Consider the following 18,291-nt stretch of genomic DNA (forward strand, 5'->3'; position numbering starts at 1 on the left):
CCAAGTGTCAGTCCTCTGCAGTCATCATCTGCAAACTGACTGACGGGCCTCTTGATGTTCTCCACAAGGTCATTTATACACTCTGTGGATAGTTACGGTCCTACAGCACTCCTTTGGGGTATCAACTTCCTTTGTTATAATGCTATTGCAATTTTGGCTTACATGCCTTTGTCACACGTAAGATTCAGTGCCGTATTGTTGTTATTGTTCTGATTTTCATTCCAAAGATTCGTGTGATGCACTTCCCCCTGCCACTCTTTCCTGTGCAAGCCCCTACGTCTCCAAATAGCTGCTGCAACCAATGTGATGTGCATTCCAGCCCAAGATGCTGGATTGGTGGTCATGTGTGCATGGTGTTTGTTTGTGTGTGTGTGTGTGTCTTTACTGACACAGGCTGTGGCCAAAAGCTATATGTGTGAGTGCCTTTTAATCTCATCTGACTGCAACCTGATGTGTCTTCTTTATGGTAACTAGCAGTCCGTCTCTTCCTACATTGTTGGTGTTCGTACCTCGAGTTTCGATTGTTTGATATATGAAAAATAACAAGTCTTCGCTTCAGCTTACGACCTTAGTGCACATCGACAGCAGGAATTAGTACCCTGTCACAACTAAATTTTTCTGTAGCTTAACTATGTGTCTGAACAATTTCTTTTATTTCATCATCTGTGGAGCTAGTTGGTATATAAACCTGTACTGCTGTGGTGAATGTTGGCTTCATATCCGTTTTTGGCCTGCATGGACTCCTATTTTGTATGCATTATTAAACCTACTCTTGCACTACCCTATTTGATTTGTATTTATGGTCCTGTACTCACCTGACTGAAACTCCTTTTCCACTTGCCACAGAACTTCACTAATTCCCACAATATCCAACTTCAAATCATCCAGTTCCCTTTTTAAATTTTCTAACCTACCTGCCCAATTAAGGGATCTAGCAGTCTATGACCTCACCTGTAGATTGTATGTTTGGTTTTTCACGATGACGACATCCTCCTTATCGGACCCACGTGGAGACCCGAATGGGGAACTATTTTACCTCCAGAATATTTTACCCAAGAGAATGCCATCATCGTTTAACTACACAGTAGAGGCAGCACGCCCCCAGGAAAACTAACAGCTGTATTTTCCTGCCGCATTTAACTGTTTGCAGTACTGGCACAGTGAGGTCGTGTCGGTTCTTGTTACGAGACAGTGGCTTATAATCCAAAATTGCAATAGCACAATAAAAACAGTTACAGCTAAAAGTGAAAATGACATCTTTTAAGAACTCCCTTGGGATATTTCAGAGGTTACTAATATGTCTGAAGGTTTCTCTTTACTAAGAATGGCATACTATGTTCCATTTGTTAGGAGCTCTTCTGTTCAGTCACAAAACTGGTCTTTTGTTTATTAGGCTACAGTGTGGAACCCTGTCAGACATCTTCCAAAAGTCGAGGAATGTCAACCTGGGCACCAGTATTTGCTGCCTTCATGATCTTGTGGATTAATTCACTATAAACGGACTATACAGTTAACGAGAGTAGTTTTATGCACGAAACTTACGTCAAAGTATAAGAATTCGATCATTATGTGTTTCTCATTGTGCGCCTCTCACACTGCAGGGCACAGAATGGGAGGAGCTGCTGCGGTGTCACCTGCTCCGAGTGCGCCCACTGCAGGTGTGAGAAGACGGACAGAGAGGTCTTACGGACAGCCGGTATGATGCCACAACTCCGGACACTTACGGTGATGCGCGGTACCAGAGCTCGCATCTTACGTAAGATCTGCAGGAACTGTCTGAATCTCACAACTTTGCAGCTTCACGGCTGTCAGAAGATGAACTACTCGGTAAGTTGAACCTTCAGCTATAGTGTGAGATATAAATGAGGGGCCACTTGTGCGAGTACTGTTTTTAACCAGATGGACAATTCCTGGTTTCTGTACTTTATAGTGAGGGATTGGACGGGTTAAAAGATACGTGTGCTTCTGAGAAACAGAACGTGCACGTGATTCAAAATGTAGCAATGTGGGACCTCTCATCTTGCTTTGAGATCACTCTTAGAGTTCATACATGGTATGTTTCTTTTTTTTCATTTTTTAATTTATTTTTGGACTACAGTTACCTGTTAAAATTATATTGTAGGTTACATTTCTCGTATTATCGTTAACTAGCCTTTTCCCTGTGGCTTCGGTCACATACACTTTTGACACATATATTACACACACGTCCTCCTCTCGCTCGCTGTGTCCACTTCTTCCTCTCCCTGTCTCCCTCATCCTCCCACCTCTTCCCTACTCCCACCTCTTCCCTACTCTCTCTCTCTGCCCATCTCTTCCTCCCCTTTTCTCTCTCAGCTTCCTCCTCCTCCCTTTCTCACCGTCAGTCTCTCCTGCGCCCCCACCCCACCTTGCTCAGCTGTGCCACTGCAAGTCGTGCAGATACTACTCACATGACATGCCAGTCATGCAGGGCAGCCTACATGTCAGTGGTAAAAAACCCTTTTGTGCCCATATAACCACTCCTGTGGAAGCTAGGAAGTTCTAACTGCCATAGTGCTGAATGTGATACAGCAAGCAGCATGTCTTCCAAATTTGGGTGAAATTGATTAAGATGCAATTGACAATTTGCTTATTTCTGTAGTGTGAGAATTTTTGATGCAATGGCCAAACTCGGCAATCACGGTTAATAGAATAATAAAAAGTAGCAACCGGGATCACAAATTTGTTTTATATCTGGTGTCAGTAATTGGTTTCAGTCATTAAACCGACTTCAGACTGAGACCCCAGATGATGGAGGAGCCTGTGCCAAGCTCTGTTGTGTGATGCCTGTTGCTGTCTGGGACAGATACTACTTGATACTGGCTTCTCTCCTCATCTGGAGTCTCACTCTGAAGACAGATGTCATGTTCTCAGCTGTAATTTTTTATCATTACGGTAGAGTGTAATTAGTCTTGTCGAGGAAGCAGCTTCTCGTACAGCTTAGCTGCAGCGTGCTACCTCGGATGACAGTGAGGGAAACCAGACACGGATCAGCTCTGTGCAGCAGATTAACGACCAGGTCTTCTGTTTTTGTTTTAGGGTGCAGGGTCGTACGCACCCGTGTCAGAAATGTAGAATGTCGGTGCCAATGACGTAGGCACCCCTGACATCACGGTCAGTTCGAGAGCTGTCAGTATATGCAAAGGTACTATTGTGAATTTCCGTGTGAAGGTCGTGAAACTGAAGGTGATAGAGCGAGGCTGGAGGTAGTGACTTTAGGAAGTGAATGGAGGCTGAGGCGAACACGGGCCGCTGCGTGAAGTCGAGCTGGTGAAGGGTTCACACGCGTCAGGAAAGTGGCAGGTATTGTGAAGTTAAGCTGTCGGAGGAAGAGCCGAAAGTGAACTCCGGGAGGTAACAGAGAAAAGGGACGTGCCCCATGCTGGCGATCAAAGGAGTCATTGAAGAAGGACGCATAGGGTGGGTGGCCTGCACGGCAGACAAACGGTGTGCTTACCTGCTGAGGAGAAAGTAGGATAGCGGTAGTTTGGCAGCTTCAGCATACAGACTCTCAGCCGGTCCAGTGAATAGGTGCCAGTGACCAAACAGATGCCACAATGGTGAATAGTATTGAAACAGGATAAGAGGGACAGATGTGCAGATGCAAAAACGAAACACCCCTAGTCTAGTTTTGAATGGAAAAAGGACCGGTACAAACAGTGGAGGGTGGTTCGATCTGCTCCCCAGGAAGTACCACTGAGGACACGTACAACATTGAGGGAGTGCATACAGTGGGCTGTTAGGTAAGACACGTGAGAGGACCGAGAAAGTTTCCTATCGAGTGCGAGACCCAAGAATTTCATAGTTTCAACAAACTGAAGAGGTACAGGCCTGAGGTGCAAAGATGGCGGAAGAAACCCGTTGCGCCACAAGAAATATGTACAAACAGTTTTGTCAACAGAAGAACAAAAGCCACTGTCTGTGCTCTACAAGTAGAGACGATCGAGACATCGCTGAAGATGCTGCTCGATGAGCCGAGTCAGTGGAGAACTGGAATAGATGAAAAATCGTCGAAAAAAAGGGAGCCAAAGATGTCCAGTGGGAGTCAGGCCATTATGGGACTAATGGCGATAGCGAAGAGGACGACACTTGGGATGGAACCTCGAGGCACACTGTTTTCCCGGATAAAGGTGTCTGACAAGGCAGAACCCTCACGTACTTTGAAAACTCGGTCTTTTAAAAATTCCTGAAGGAAACGGGATATGTGGCTACCGAAGCCCCACCTGTAGAGAGGACAGAGGATACCGGTCCTCCAGCAGTTGTCGTAGGCTTTCTCCAAATCGAAAAACATGGCCACCATCTGGGAGTTCCGCAGCAAACCGTTCGTGACACGGGTGGACGAAATGAAGAGATGTTCGACTGCAACTAAATCCACAGTGTGCAATGCTTAGTAAATTGCGAGAATCATATATTCCGTCACCTTGCAAACACAGCTGGTGAGAGAAATGGGGCAGTAGCTAGAAGGAAGGTCCTTACCGGCCTTAGATATGGGTATGACAGTGGCTTCATGCCAGAATCTGGGATGTGATGTCATCAGTCATACGACCACACCACCGCCTGAGACACTGATCCGCCGGATGTGATTCTCTCAATAAATGGAACAAAAGAATGGCTGTGTTAGCCAAAGAGTACACAGCCAGTCACAGTACTTACGCTTGCCACGAGGCACTGCTGGGCCATTTCGTGTGCAGCAGGAGAGTAATGCAGTTGTGCCAGTCTACAGTTCGTAGCCGCGCTCAGTGGTCAGCCAGTGCCGACATTAGTCATCATCTGCAGCTCAGTATTGCTGCCATCGAGTCTTTGTTGCTTCATTCCAAGTTAGTCTTCAAATTCACCGGATTCGACATTTGAGATTACAAGACATTAAGTCATCACTGCACGATTTTTGACATGTATATTATGTCATTCTACAGATGCTTAGTCTAGTCGCGCCTTCTATAATTGATGACCAACTGATCATGGACTGCAGCAAAGTTAAGTAATAACTTCTTTCTTATTATGTACTCCTGCTAATTAATTGTGTTTTCCTGTTGTAGCTACCGAGCAGTCTTGGCATAGTTGAACCCACGTTTCCACCTCCTCGGCTACCTCATCTTCGCCACCTCGTGTTGACGGACTCGATTATGGTGGAAGATCGAGAGCCGTTGTGGGAAATGTGCCCTCTGCCCAGATGCGGTCGTACATGTTAAGCAGAAAGTGCTTGCCCTGCCCGAGCCTCCTCCACTCATTTCCGACGGATGAGAAGGCAGGAAAATGGCAGCCCAAGGTGTCGGAGATAGCAGTAGGGTCCACTGTGACATTGTCTGCTACTGTCAGGCCCGAAAATCCCAGAGATCTGTCAGAGATTGGCCCATATGGTGGGCGATGGAGTGGAATGTTAAAAGAGCTAATGAATGAAACCGAACTAGATTGTTTGCTGTCCTGAAGAAGGTGATGACACTGTGCACACAACTGTTTACAATGAATGCAGTTTGCCATTGTAGGATTACGGTTAAAAATGCAGAGAGCACGTGTCCACACACAAATTGCGTCGCGGCGCGCCTCGGTCCACCGAGGGACCGGGGGGCGCAGCGTGGTGAAGAGAAAGTGTGAGGAATGGAATGTTGTGTCACAGTAATGATAACATCTGCAAGATACTCTACCTGGTCAGCACAATGTTTGTCGAAGGTCACCAGAGAGGAGTAGAGCCTCCAGTCAGACTTAGTAAGCTGCCATTTGGGTGTGCACGTAGATGGGATAGGAGTCAGCAAACAGATATTACACGGGAAAAACGGTCACTCGATTACGTGTCAGAGAACGTACGCCTCAGACAGTGGGCGAGCTGGTCAGTGCAGAAGGATAGCTCCAAATGGGAATAGGTGTGCGTGAAGTCTGAAAGGAACATGGGTGCTCCTACATTAAGGCAGAGGAGGTTAATTTGATTGAGAAGGTCAGCCGAGAGGTCACCTCTCCGACACATTCTGGTAGAACCCCAAAGGGGCCGATGCACATTAAAGTCACTGAGCAGCAGAATGGGGTGAGGTAGCTGCCCAATAAACTCTAGAAAGTCTGCCCCGGCGATATCAAATGACGGAGGGACATAAATGGTACAGAAGGAAAAGGTCAAGTGAGGAAAGAAAAGGCAAACTGCAACAGCTCGGAGATGGGTAATCGGAGAGGTGGATCGACTGTAAACATCATCCCGTACGAGCTACAAGGCTCCTCCACGAGGGGGAGGAGGTCAAAACAGACTGGAAAGAAATGCGAGAGCTCAAAGTGGTCGTGAGGATGCAATATTGTTTTCCCGGAGGCAGAGGACGAGTGGACACTGTGATTCTAAGAGCACCCATAAATTGTCGTCGTCGGATCGAAGAACGCAAACGTTCCACTGGAGGAGAGTCACGACGAGGAAAACACGGAGGGGTGTCACCTCGGCGGCTGCCGAGTGCCGGCCTACGTATACCTGTCACTACGGGACACGGAAGCGGGAACATCCCACTCCGTTAAGTCTACAGGAGTGTCGGCATTCTCCGTCTGTCGGCCTGCGTATTCCAGGGCAGAAAAATAGCCGAGAGTGCACACCGGCGACACAGAGTTCGGCCAGGTGAGGGTATCACGTGGCGACAGCGTCGCAGGGGAGACCGGCCGCCTCCGTTCCACTTCTCGGAGCCTTTTCGGTTGGCAGAGGAAGACTCTGATGTCGGCTGGCTGGAGGGATGTACAAAAGTCTTTGTAGGAGTGTTCCTTCTGTCCTTTATGCCTGCCGGTTGTGTAGCAGGTGGCTTAACCCTGGGAGGCGAAAATTTGTCGCACAGCTGGAGGAGGAGACGGGGACGCTACCGGGACACCGAGCAATTTCACAATCGCGGTGCTAAATATTAGGTCGGACGTCTGCACGGCCGGGTCCTCCGTAGAGTGAGAACGATACTGTAGGTGCCAGGCGGTAGGACGTGGGGTTTACGAGTAGCCGACAACTTACGAGCAGCCGGGTAATGCAGTTTTTCCTTCACTCATATCTCCCGGACAGCCGACTCGTCGAGATACGCGGGATAATCGCAGGAGGATTTGGCACGGTCGTCAGCGCTGTCGCTGCAGCGGGGAGAAGGAGGTGGGCACTCGCCCTCGTGAGTGTCACTACCGCAGGTTACACATCTGTCCGGGAGTCGACAGGACTCTCAGGTGTGGTCGTAACGGTGACACCGGTAGCAGTGCGTCGGGTTTGGAATATACAGTCTGACTGTGATAACTTCATCACCTGCTTTGATCTTTGACAGAAGAACCACTCTGTCAAAAGTGAGAAACAGAGTGCGTGTGGGCACTGAGGAGGCATCTACCTTTTTCATCACACGATACACTGCGATGGCACTCCGATCGGAGAGGTATGTTCAGATTTCTGCCTCAGTCAGACCGTCGAGTGGTGTAGTGTAAATAACACCGCAGGAAGAATTCCGCATTCGGCGGGCCTCGACACCGACGGGATAGCCGCGAAGGAGCGGAGCTGCGAACAGTGTCACGCCTGAGAGTCAGAAGTAGCCTTCGAAAGCAAAGTGACATTGTGTAAATGAGAGCAGGAGTTCACAGGGCCAGCAGTTGCATCGACACCTTTCCGGGTAATATACGGATTTAGCGTAGTGACTGACCGTCTTCAATATGTGAAACCACGTGGAACCGTGGTGCAGCTGGGAGGGTCTTTTGAATCATTGGCCTCATTCCGTTTATGTTTTGTAGACGTTGAAGGTGAAGACGATTGGCTCGTTGCGAGAAAATCCCCCACGATTTTCGGCATCTCCGACGGCGTGCTCCTTACTACTGGGGGGCACACGTCGGAAGGGGGCACACTTGCCTCAGACGATTGCTCACACTTCAGATTGCACCTCACAAACACCTAACAGACATTCCAATTGGCAATTTGAGAAGGTAGCAGCTCGGGCAATCATCTCTCCTCAGGCCCGGCCTCTACGAGGGGGTACGTGCGAACTCTACCTGTCGACTTGGGGCTGGGTTTTACACGTTACCCGTTCACGTGTTACGTGTCAGAGGCATAGGCGGTGCACGGGGAGGAAGAAGAAAAAAGGAGGACATCGAACGCCGAAACGGAGGAAGGATAGGAGAAGGGAAACAAGGAAAGGAAAAAAGAAATGAAAAACAGTGCAGAGACTGTTCTGATATTGGCCACTGAAAATGCAAAACACCTTTCCAGAAACATTCCGGACACGTTCCCCGAGGGAGAAGAAATAGAACAGTGTGAGGATATATGTGCAGCACCGAAGGGAAACTGTGCTGCAAAGGCAGCGGCCTCACGGTAGCCGAGCACGGACCCGACGAAGAGTGGCGAGTCCCGTGAGGGGTTGGGAACCGGTGGTCTGGTACTTCGGTCAGCCCGAGTGTGGCTTTTAGGTGGTTTCCTGCACTCGTGTAGGGAAATGCTGGGCTGGTCCCCAATCTCCACTCGGTACAAATATCTGTAATATACGGTTACACAAAGGACAAAGTTTACACGATCCATAGTCGTGTGGCAGCCACAGCTCTCCTCCCTGACGTTAACTGGTGACTGTGGCACCAGGAAGGGTAGCCTCAAATTTAAAATAAAAACAAAATCTGCCAAATCGTGTTAAATAGTAGTGCCTTATGATGGGGTAAATGCTAGGATAGACAGTCAGTGTTTGTGACGAAATTTTATTTTGCAGAACAACCTGATTTTTGATATTTCATAGTACCGTGCAGTCAATAAATTTCAGCATCAATAATAATACTTCCTAGGACAATGACCTGTACTGCTCTATAGTACTAAGTTCCTTAATTTAAAAAATTCTTTAATTTTTATCTAATTTTCAATAATTTAGAATGTACTTGTATTTAATTATTTAATTTTGCATGTGAACATGTAATCAGGAGTATACTGCATAAATTACACATAAAAAATAGGACATGTTTAATCAATTTACAAATGTATGTGAATTACTGAGAGACATAAGGAAATTTGTGTTAATTATATTACACTGCTTGATAAAATTATACAACCATAAATTATATGAGCCACTGAGAACCATAAGAGGCCAAAGCGTATCATCATTGATTGAGACTGTAGCATTTATTTATGCTTCTGACATCCATCAATCTTAGGCTGTGTCACGTTGTATGTATGAACAGTCACGAAAAGCTATCTCACTGGCGTCTCTGATATTCGGTTTGATGATGGTTTGCTTGAGGCCCTTGTGGTTATTAGTGTGTGTGTGTGTGTGTGTGTGTGTGTGTGTGTGTGTGTGTGTGTGTCAGTTGTACAGAAAGTGCAAAATTGCTAAGCAGGAATGGCTAATGGATGAATGCAAGGCTACAGGAGCACGCATTACTGTGGGGAAAGATAGATGCCATGTAGAGGAGCATTAAAATGACTTTCGGAGAAAAGAGAAACAGTTGTACAAATATAATGAGCTCAAGTGGCTCGCCAGTACTATGCAAAGAATAGAAAGCTGAACGGTGGAAGGAGTGTGTAGAAGGACTTTACAATGGAAATCAACTTGAAAGCAAAGGGATGATGAAGTAAATGAAAATGAGACGGGGGATCTTATTGTGCGAGAAGCATTTGTTGGAGCACTGAAGGTTGAAATAAGGCCCCTGGAGAAAATGACATTCCCTCAGAATTATTGAGATCCTTGGGAGAGTCAGCCATGACAGAACTATTCCATTGTGTGTGTACAAGGTCTGTTCAAAATATTCCAGAACATTTGTAATTTAGAGTGAAATGTGGTTGGCATCCGCGTATGCTTGTGTTTAATGTGTTTCATTGTTGTATTTCTGTTCGTTATTGTTGAGTGCTGCATTTAGTAGAATGTTGTGTTGCACAGTTTGTGAATTTCGAGATGGAAGAGCTAGAGGAGCAATGCATCTGCATTAAATTGTGCACGAAACTCAAGAAAATCTGCAGAGACACTCCAAACGATGCAGGAAGCCTACGGTGATGAGTGATTAAGTCGTACTCTGTGTTACAAATGGCTGACACAGTTTAAAAGTGGCTGGACAGAAGTTAGAGATGACCCTCATTCGGGACACCCTCCGACGTCTACCACTGACACTCGTGTCGGTAACATCGACAAAATTGTGCGATCCAGTCACAGACTGACTGTCCGAGAGATTTCGGAAGAATGTAACATTTCAATTGGACCGTGTCATGAAATCTTGACACAGCATATTGGAGTGCTATGTGTTGCCAGCAAATTCGTCCCACAGCTCATGAGTTGAGACCAGAAAGATCTTCGCCGTGCAACCTGTGAAGGGCTCTCGCATTGCACAAATGAGAATGAGATGGTCCTTAAGAGTATCATAACGGGTGATGAGATGTGGGTCTACAGTTATGATGTTGAGACTCAGGTTCAATCTTCACAATGGATCGGGAAGGATTCTCCGACACCAAAACTAGCTCATCAGGTCAGATCAAATGTCAAAGCGACGCGGACAGTTTTCTTTGACTTTGAATGATTAGTTCATCTTCATCACGAATTTGTTCCACAGGGACAAACTGTTAACCGATGGTAGGATTGGGACGTGTTACGAAGCCCAATAAAATGTGAGAAGGAAACAGCCTGAAAAGTGGCGAGACAGTTCACGGCTCTCGCTTCGCGATAACGCGTCCACACATCTCTCCCTGTTGCTGCACGACTGTAGCACAAAAAATGAAATCACTGTGCTGCCTGATGCTCCGTACTCTCCAGACCTGGCCTCTGTGGACTTTTTTTATTTTCGAAGTTGAAATCCCTTTTGAAAGGACGAAGATCTGCAATGATAGACGATGTAAAAGAAGATTTTAAAACAGTGTTTTGCGTAATCCGTCTAGAGGCGTACCAGGACTGCTTCCACATGTAGAAACGACATTGCGAGCGGTGTTATCAATTGTGGTGGAGAGTATTTCGAAAGAGAGCGTGTAGAAATAGAAGGTAAGCATAGAAAAATTTTTTGGACAAAGTTCTAGAATTATTTGAACAGATCTCGTAAGGTGTATGAAACAGGCAAAATACTCTCCGAGTTCAAGGAGGGTGTCACGATTCCAATTCCAGAGAAGGCAGTTGCTGTACTTACAGTTGTGTATTCTACTGGACCAACGGTTTACTAAACCATTGTTGCAAAATACTGACACCGTGAGGACAAGTCAACGAATAAGTCACAAATATCAGTTTACCTTATGCTGTGTTTAAATCGTGCATACATACTTTGCCAGCAGATAGTGGCACGTGTACACATTTAGAGGCTGCAGGGAAGTGTACACGAGTAGAATAGTATGTGGTCGTGCATTTCTTGTGGGTGGAAGGGCTGTTCACAGGGGAAGTGTATCGTGAAATGGGTCCCGTGTATGTTGACAACTGTTTATCACAGAAATCTGCGTTCACTCGGATCAGGAGTTTATAAAGGGAAGGCAAAGCGTCAGAGATTGGGAGCGTGCTTGCTGTCCTGCAGTGGTTGCAACTGAAACCGAGAAGCAGTGTGTGGAGCAGATAATTCGTAACGAGTGGTATGTGGCGATCAGTGACGTAGCATGTGCTGTAGGCTGTTCGTGTCAAACAGCTTACACTATAATGGGTGAGCAGCTGAAGTTTCATAAAGTTTGTGCACAGTGGTTGCCTAGCATGGTGACTGAGGAGCACAAAATGAATATAATGGGCTTTTCTCAACAGCACCTCATTCGATACTCTGGGGAAGGAAGGAGGGAAGGAGAGGATTTAGTGGCACAAATTGTTGCAGGGGTCAAGTTTTGGGTTCACCACTTTCAACCAGAGACCAAACGACCATCCACGGAACGGAAGCATTCTACCTCCTCGACAATAAAAACACTGAAGGCCATTCCGTCAGCCTGCAAGATTCTGCTCACCACGTTTTGGGACACGTGAGGGCTGTACTGGTGAAATTCCGGCCTCACGGTGAGGCACCGAATGCCGTGTCATACTGCACGAGTGTGTGGGAACTCTTGACACACCATTCACCACAAATGTAGTGATTCCTCTAGATGACAGTACCTGCCCTCGTACAGAAAGACAAATACGGGACCTGTTACCAATATTTAATTGGGAATGCTTTGAACAGTTGCCCTACGGTCCCAACTTACCCTCGGAAGACTTCTTTGCTGCCAGTTATTGAAGGCTTGTAAAAAGGTGGGATAAGTGTCTGAATGTACAGTGTGAATATGTAGCAAAGTGAAACAAATTTCAGGAAGTTACTTCGATTTTTATTGCCTCTAGCCTGTTTTGCAACTTATTTATTGACACGCCATCACACTTACAGAGGTACGGGAAAACTAGTAGAAGCTGGCCTCGAGGAAGGTCAGTTTGGGTTCCAGAGAAATGTAGAAACACACAGGGCAATACTGCCCCTGAAGTTAGCTGGCATAAAATACGGGGAGTGAAAGGATATTTATGGCACGTACAGAAAGTAGACTGCAGATGTAAGAGTTTAAGGGCACGAAAGTTGCAGTGCCGTACAGTATCGATACCGTGCCAGGCAGAACGCATCCGCTGCCGTCTTGAAGCCACATCTCTGGTCGTACACGTATGTAGCACCACTGCTGAACTGGATAAGAAGACACTGCAATGAGCCAACTAGTAGTCTACGAGTGAAGGTTATAGTGGCATTTCTGTATTTTGATCATTTATAATGATTAGGCTCTGTCTAATGGAATCTCTTGGACATGCTGTACGAATTTACGTAAACAGCAGTGCCACTGTGATTGTGCGTACTTCTAATCGTATCTGCTCTCTGTCTAAGCACCCGCTATTCCATGACACCCGCCACGTGTGGATCCAACGAAAGGGAAGCAGTGCTGCAAAGCGAGGAAGATGGGGTTGTAGCCTAAACCAGGTGTTGTTCAGTCTGTTCACTGAGTGAGCAGTAAAGGAAACTGGGAATAAATTTGAAAATGGAATTAAAGTTCAGGAAGAAGAAATTAAAAGCTTGAGGTTTCCTGATGACTCTGTAATTTCTGTTAGTGTCGGGAGAGGGGTCGGAAGAGTAGGTGAACAGAACGGATAATGTCTCGAAAAGAGGATATTAGACGAACGTCGACAAAAGCAAGACAGGGTAGCAGAATATAGTCAAATTAAAATGGGCTGTGGCGAGAGAATTAGATTGGGAAATTGGACACTAAAAGTAGTGGAGGAGTTATGTTATCTGAGTAGCAAAATAACATAATTGCTGAATTAGAGAGGATGTAAAATGCAGGTTATCAATAACAAGAAAAGCATTTCTGAAAAAGAGGACTCTGTTAACATCAAATTCAAACTTAAGTGTCAGAAAGTCCACCTCTGCAACCAAACGATTAATGTTGCTGCCTTCAGTGTGGAGGTCGCAGGTTCAATTCCTGGTACCTCTTCAGATATCTTTTGAGATAGGGAGATATGGTACGGTATTCACTCAGCCCTTGTGAGGTCAAATTAAGAAGCAACAGCATCATCAGGATTCATCTGGTGGCTACAACGGCTGGAGCAATTGTCAGCATGCCGATCACACGTTCCACCGTCGTAGACCGCTCCTCGTAGTGCCTTTTAGGCAGCAGTTGGCCAGCCAGAACAGGCCTAAGGCCTAATCCATGAGCGGTGTTTACGTTTATGTTAGGAGACCTTTCCTGAAGGTACTTGTGTGGAGTGTACACTTGTATGTAATTGGGACGTGATTGATAAGCAATTCAGACAACAGTAAAACAAATCCTTTTGAAATATGGTGCTACAGAAGAAAGCTGAAGGTTAGATGAGTAACTGACAAAGAGGTACTCTGTGAAATAGAGGTAACATAGATTTAGGATTGTCTGACAACAATGCTCTCACCATTGAAATCCCTTTAAGGTCAAACGACGATAAAGGTATAAATAATATTTACAAAAGAAACTTCTCTGTGGACAGCTGTCATCTGTTCATAAGTATCTTAGAAAAGAAAAACTGGTTAGATGTTATGAAACAAACAAGTACAGATGAGGCATATAGTGTATTTTCATCGAATTATCTGATGAACTTTGATATGTGTTTCCCAAAGAAACTGACCAGAATCAAGTCTAATGGACACGTAAAGTCAGGTTCTCGGATGACTCTTGGCATTAATAAATCGTGTGAAAAAATGAAAAAACTCAATTCAGATTTGAGGGAGTGTGCAGATACTGATTTTATAGAATATGTCAAAACGTATAGGAAAATATACTGCCGAGTAATTGCAAATGCAAAGTTAATAAGTAATGACATGGAAATAAAACAGTCCAGAAATAAAACTAAAATAGCATGGGAAATTGTGAGAAAGGAAACTGGGGTACCTATCAAAGATAAGGAAATTATTCTAAAAGATGAGGAGAATAAAATGTTAGATAAATATGCCATGCCCAGTTATATAAATAATTACTTTTTAAATATACCCCAGACATTAAGCAGGAATTTTTGGGAGCAGATGAGGAGAGCAGCACCCAAGGCACCCAGCAGTATGACGGCAGTCCCAACATATGAAAAGGAAGTTTTAAAAATGATTAAAAGTCTCAAGTCCAACATGTCAGCTGGAGTAGTTGAGGTGTCAATAATAATAGCAAAGAAAACAGCTAATCAAATAGCGAAACCATTGGTGCACGTAGCAAACGTGTCAATGGCTGAGGGAGTGTTTCCACAGAAACTGAAAATTTCTAAAGTCGTCCCGCTGTTGAAAAACAGAATTAAGCTTAAAATAGAAAACTACAGACCTGTCTCACTTCTCCCAACTTTCTCAATGTGTGACTCTGTATTTCATTTGTATCTGTAAAACCTTAATCTTAATATCCACAATCTGGTAAACAGTAATCAGCACAGTTTTCAAGCTGGGAGAAGTACCGAAACAGCTGTACTGGAATACACAAAAGAAATAATCAGTAAATTGAGAGAGGGAAAAAGTGTAGTTGGATTAAATCTAGATCTGTCAAAAACCTTTGACACTGTTGACCACAGCATACTTTTGGAAAAACCTGAAGCTATAGGTATTAGAGGACCGGTAAAAAAGTGGTTTGAGTCGTATCTGGAAAAGAGGATGCAGGTAGTTGAAATTACAGCACCAAATATTAACCAAAAAATTAAACTAAGGTCAGGTCCAAGGGAGGTCACTGTAGGAGTACCCCAAGGAAGTGTATTAGGCCCTTTGCTATTCCTCATTTACATTAGTGATATCCGGGTGTCAGAGAGAAAAGCTAGAATCGTGTTATTTGCTGATGATACTAGTTTAATAGTTAGTGATATGAAGCAGTCATTGCACAGTGCTGTGGACCATGTCCTACAAGATATACAAAAATGGTTTAGTGCAAACAAGCTAACAGTGAATGAAAAGAAAACTAATTATGTGCAATATGGAAAAATAAGTGAACATGATGACCTAAATGCCACCATGGAGGACAAACAACTTGAGTACAGTGTGCAAAATTCCTGGGTATGCACAGTGATGAGAAGATAAACTGGAAGGACCATTTGGTGAGCTTAGCACTAAAACTAAATTCAGCATGTTTTGTACTTAGAATAATTTCAAGAGTTTGTAGTAATGACTGTACCAGATTAGTATATTTTGGCTATTTTCAGTCCATTGTGTCGTATGGGATAGTATTCTGGGAAAAAATAAATTGTCGTCTAAATGAGACTTTCAAATTGCAAAAATGCGCTATTCGGATAATGAGCCAGAGCCCACCTCAAACACATTGTAGGCCCCTTTTTAAAGCATTGAAAATTTTAACAATTCCATAATTATACATTCTGAAATTTCTGTTGATGATCAAAAGAAATCAGGACAAAATTAAAACCAATACAGACTATCATAATTACGATACACGGCAATGTAAAGATCTCCCCTTACAAGCTGTAACAAGGACCCGAAGTCAGAAACATGTTTGTAATCAAGGCATCAAACTTTTTTAATGCACTACCAAAACATATCAAAGAGCTGGAAAATGAGGATAAATTTAAAACTGTTATAAAGAGTCACATGCTTGACAAATGTTGATACAGTGTAAGTGAATTTCTAGGCTCAACTGTATTAGAATATAAAGAACCACATGCTTGACAAATGTCACTACAGGATAAGTGAATAGCTCTGCTCAACTGTATAAGAATATATGATATCATAAATGTGACAAATGAAATCACAACATCAAGGAATAGGTCTGTTAAGCACATAAGAAATTATGTTATAAAAACACTTATTAGTTGTATATTGTATTAAACATAAGATAGATTCATATGAATTCAGCATAGAAAAACATTTTGTTAAGATATTATATAGTTGTTGAAATGTATCCTGACAAATCCTATATCACAAGTGTGATCATTGGGATGATAATAAATAAATAAATAAATTGGGGGGAAAATAACTCCCTGGCACAATATGGCTAAAGGAAGGAGTAGCTCGATACAGCACAATCTGCAGCATTGAGGAGTAATTAATTTGGTGGTGAAGGGAAGTATATTTGATTATAATGCTTTACTTGGACTGAAGTTCAAAATACTTTTCAGTTACTGGTGCCTGCTATATGAAGCGGACTTTGAAGGAATATGAGGAAACTCTGTACACCATAATAAATCTCCATTTCATCGCAATAATATAATAGTTTTGTTGTAATACTTCCTTCTTTTGTTTACCCACCTCAGTGTAGAAAACTATTAGTAGATCAGTTTTCTTGGATTTAGTAAAATAATTTGTTGTTATTTTTAAGTCAAAGACAACTACCACTCATTGCTGTAATAAAAGGCTTATTACATTCTCTGAGTTTCTAATTGCAATCTTCCATTTGGGCTAAATGGGTCTTTAATGCTTATTTTCCATATAACTTCCCAAACTCTGTGCAAAATAAATAAAAATACCCAGTTGCAATTTTTTTTTAAATTGTGAATAATTCCTCTCACTACAGATAATGTGATATTGTGAATTGTGATAATTGTGATAATTCCTCTCACTACTCACTATGAATCTACATTATACATTCACAAATCATTTCCTATGATGAACAGGTGGAAAATAATTCTACTGGCAATAGGCAATAACTGAACATTTTCTTAATATAAATTACACGGTACAGTTACAGAGCCGTCAACTTTTTTTTATTGACTATACAGCTGCCGTGTTCTCACCTTTGCTGACTGTCAGCTAAAAAATCGTGGTGCCTGGTGTTGCATCAGATGAGAAAGATGATACCACACTGTCAGTATTGTAAACTCCACACGAAATGGAGAATGAGAAAACATTTGAGTAAATGTATCGAAAAGAAACTAAACTAAACTACGCCCGAACAGGCCGTGAAGGCACAACGGTACCAACCGGCTGCCATGCCGTCCTCAGCCCACAGGTGTCACCGGATACAGAGGGAGACGTGGTCAGCACACTGCTCTCCCGGCCGTACGTACGTTTAAGAGACCGGAGCTGCCACTTCTCGATCGAGTAGCTCCTCAGTTTGCCTCGCGAGGGCCGAGTGCACCCCGTTTGCCGACAGCGGTCGGCAGATCGGATGGTGACCTGTCCGAGTGCTAGCCCGGCCCGACAGTGCTTAACTTCGGTAATCTGGTGGGAACAGATGTTACCACTATGGCAAGGCCACTGCCAAATGTATTGAGATGAAGCTAACGTAAATGCTGTGAAGTATAAAATTATGAATGTTTGCCTGATGTCATTTGGGCAGGGAATGTTAGTAAGACTACATATTTTAGAGGCAGACCAGAACTTAATTATAGGAAAGAAGGAAAGACATTCAAACAAGTGTAGGCTGAGTGGTTATTCAGAGATGAAGAGGCAGACAGCTGCATCAAACTAGGCAACTCGTACAAATCTCTGGATGTAAGAATTTGTAGGGAAACTGAACTGAACTGTTTTGTAGCCTCTGCCATAGGTAAACAGGTGGCGGACTTTGGTTCATTGGTAGAACACTAAGAAAATAGAATGAGTGCACAAAAGAGATTGCTTGCAAAACACTTCTGCAATCCATTCTAGAATAATGCTCAGGTGTGTGAGACCCATACCAGACAAGACTGATAGGGAATATTCAGAGGATAGAAAGAAAGGCAGCCCAAATGATCACAGGCTTGTCTGACCCGTGAGAGAGTGTCACAGATATACTGCGGATACTGAATTGACAGACTCATCTACATCTACATCTGCATCTATACTCTGCAAACCACGGTGAGCTACACGGCGGAGAGTATGTCCCGTTTTACCAGTTACTGGGGTTTCTTCCTGTGACATTCGTGTATGGAGCATGGGAAGAATGATTGTTTAAATGCCTCTGTGTGTGCAGTAATTATTCTAATCGTACCATCGCGCCACCTCTGTGAGCAA

The 18,291-nt window shown here is 44.0% G+C and overlaps 1 protein-coding gene across 3 annotated transcripts in view; it reads left to right on the forward strand.

Moving 5' to 3' along the window:
• The first annotated feature begins 1,548 nt into the window (after window positions 1–1,548).
• The window catches only part of LOC126442621 (F-box/LRR-repeat protein fbxl-1-like), a 136,628-nt gene continuing 119,885 nt past the window's right edge, over window positions 1,549–18,291 (forward strand). For all 3 annotated transcript variants that reach the window (XM_050090709.1, XM_050090708.1, XM_050090707.1), the window contains exon 1: window positions 1,549–1,827. In XM_050090709.1, coding sequence (XP_049946666.1) covers window positions 1,699–1,827 — 129 coding nt within the window. In that variant the 5' untranslated portion in view covers window positions 1,549–1,698. The remainder of the gene's footprint in view (window positions 1,828–18,291) is intronic.

The sequence above is a fragment of the Schistocerca serialis genome, unplaced genomic scaffold, assembly GCF_023864345.2.
Source record: "Schistocerca serialis cubense isolate TAMUIC-IGC-003099 unplaced genomic scaffold, iqSchSeri2.2 HiC_scaffold_1393, whole genome shotgun sequence".
Taxonomy (NCBI): domain Eukaryota; kingdom Metazoa; phylum Arthropoda; class Insecta; order Orthoptera; family Acrididae; genus Schistocerca; species Schistocerca serialis.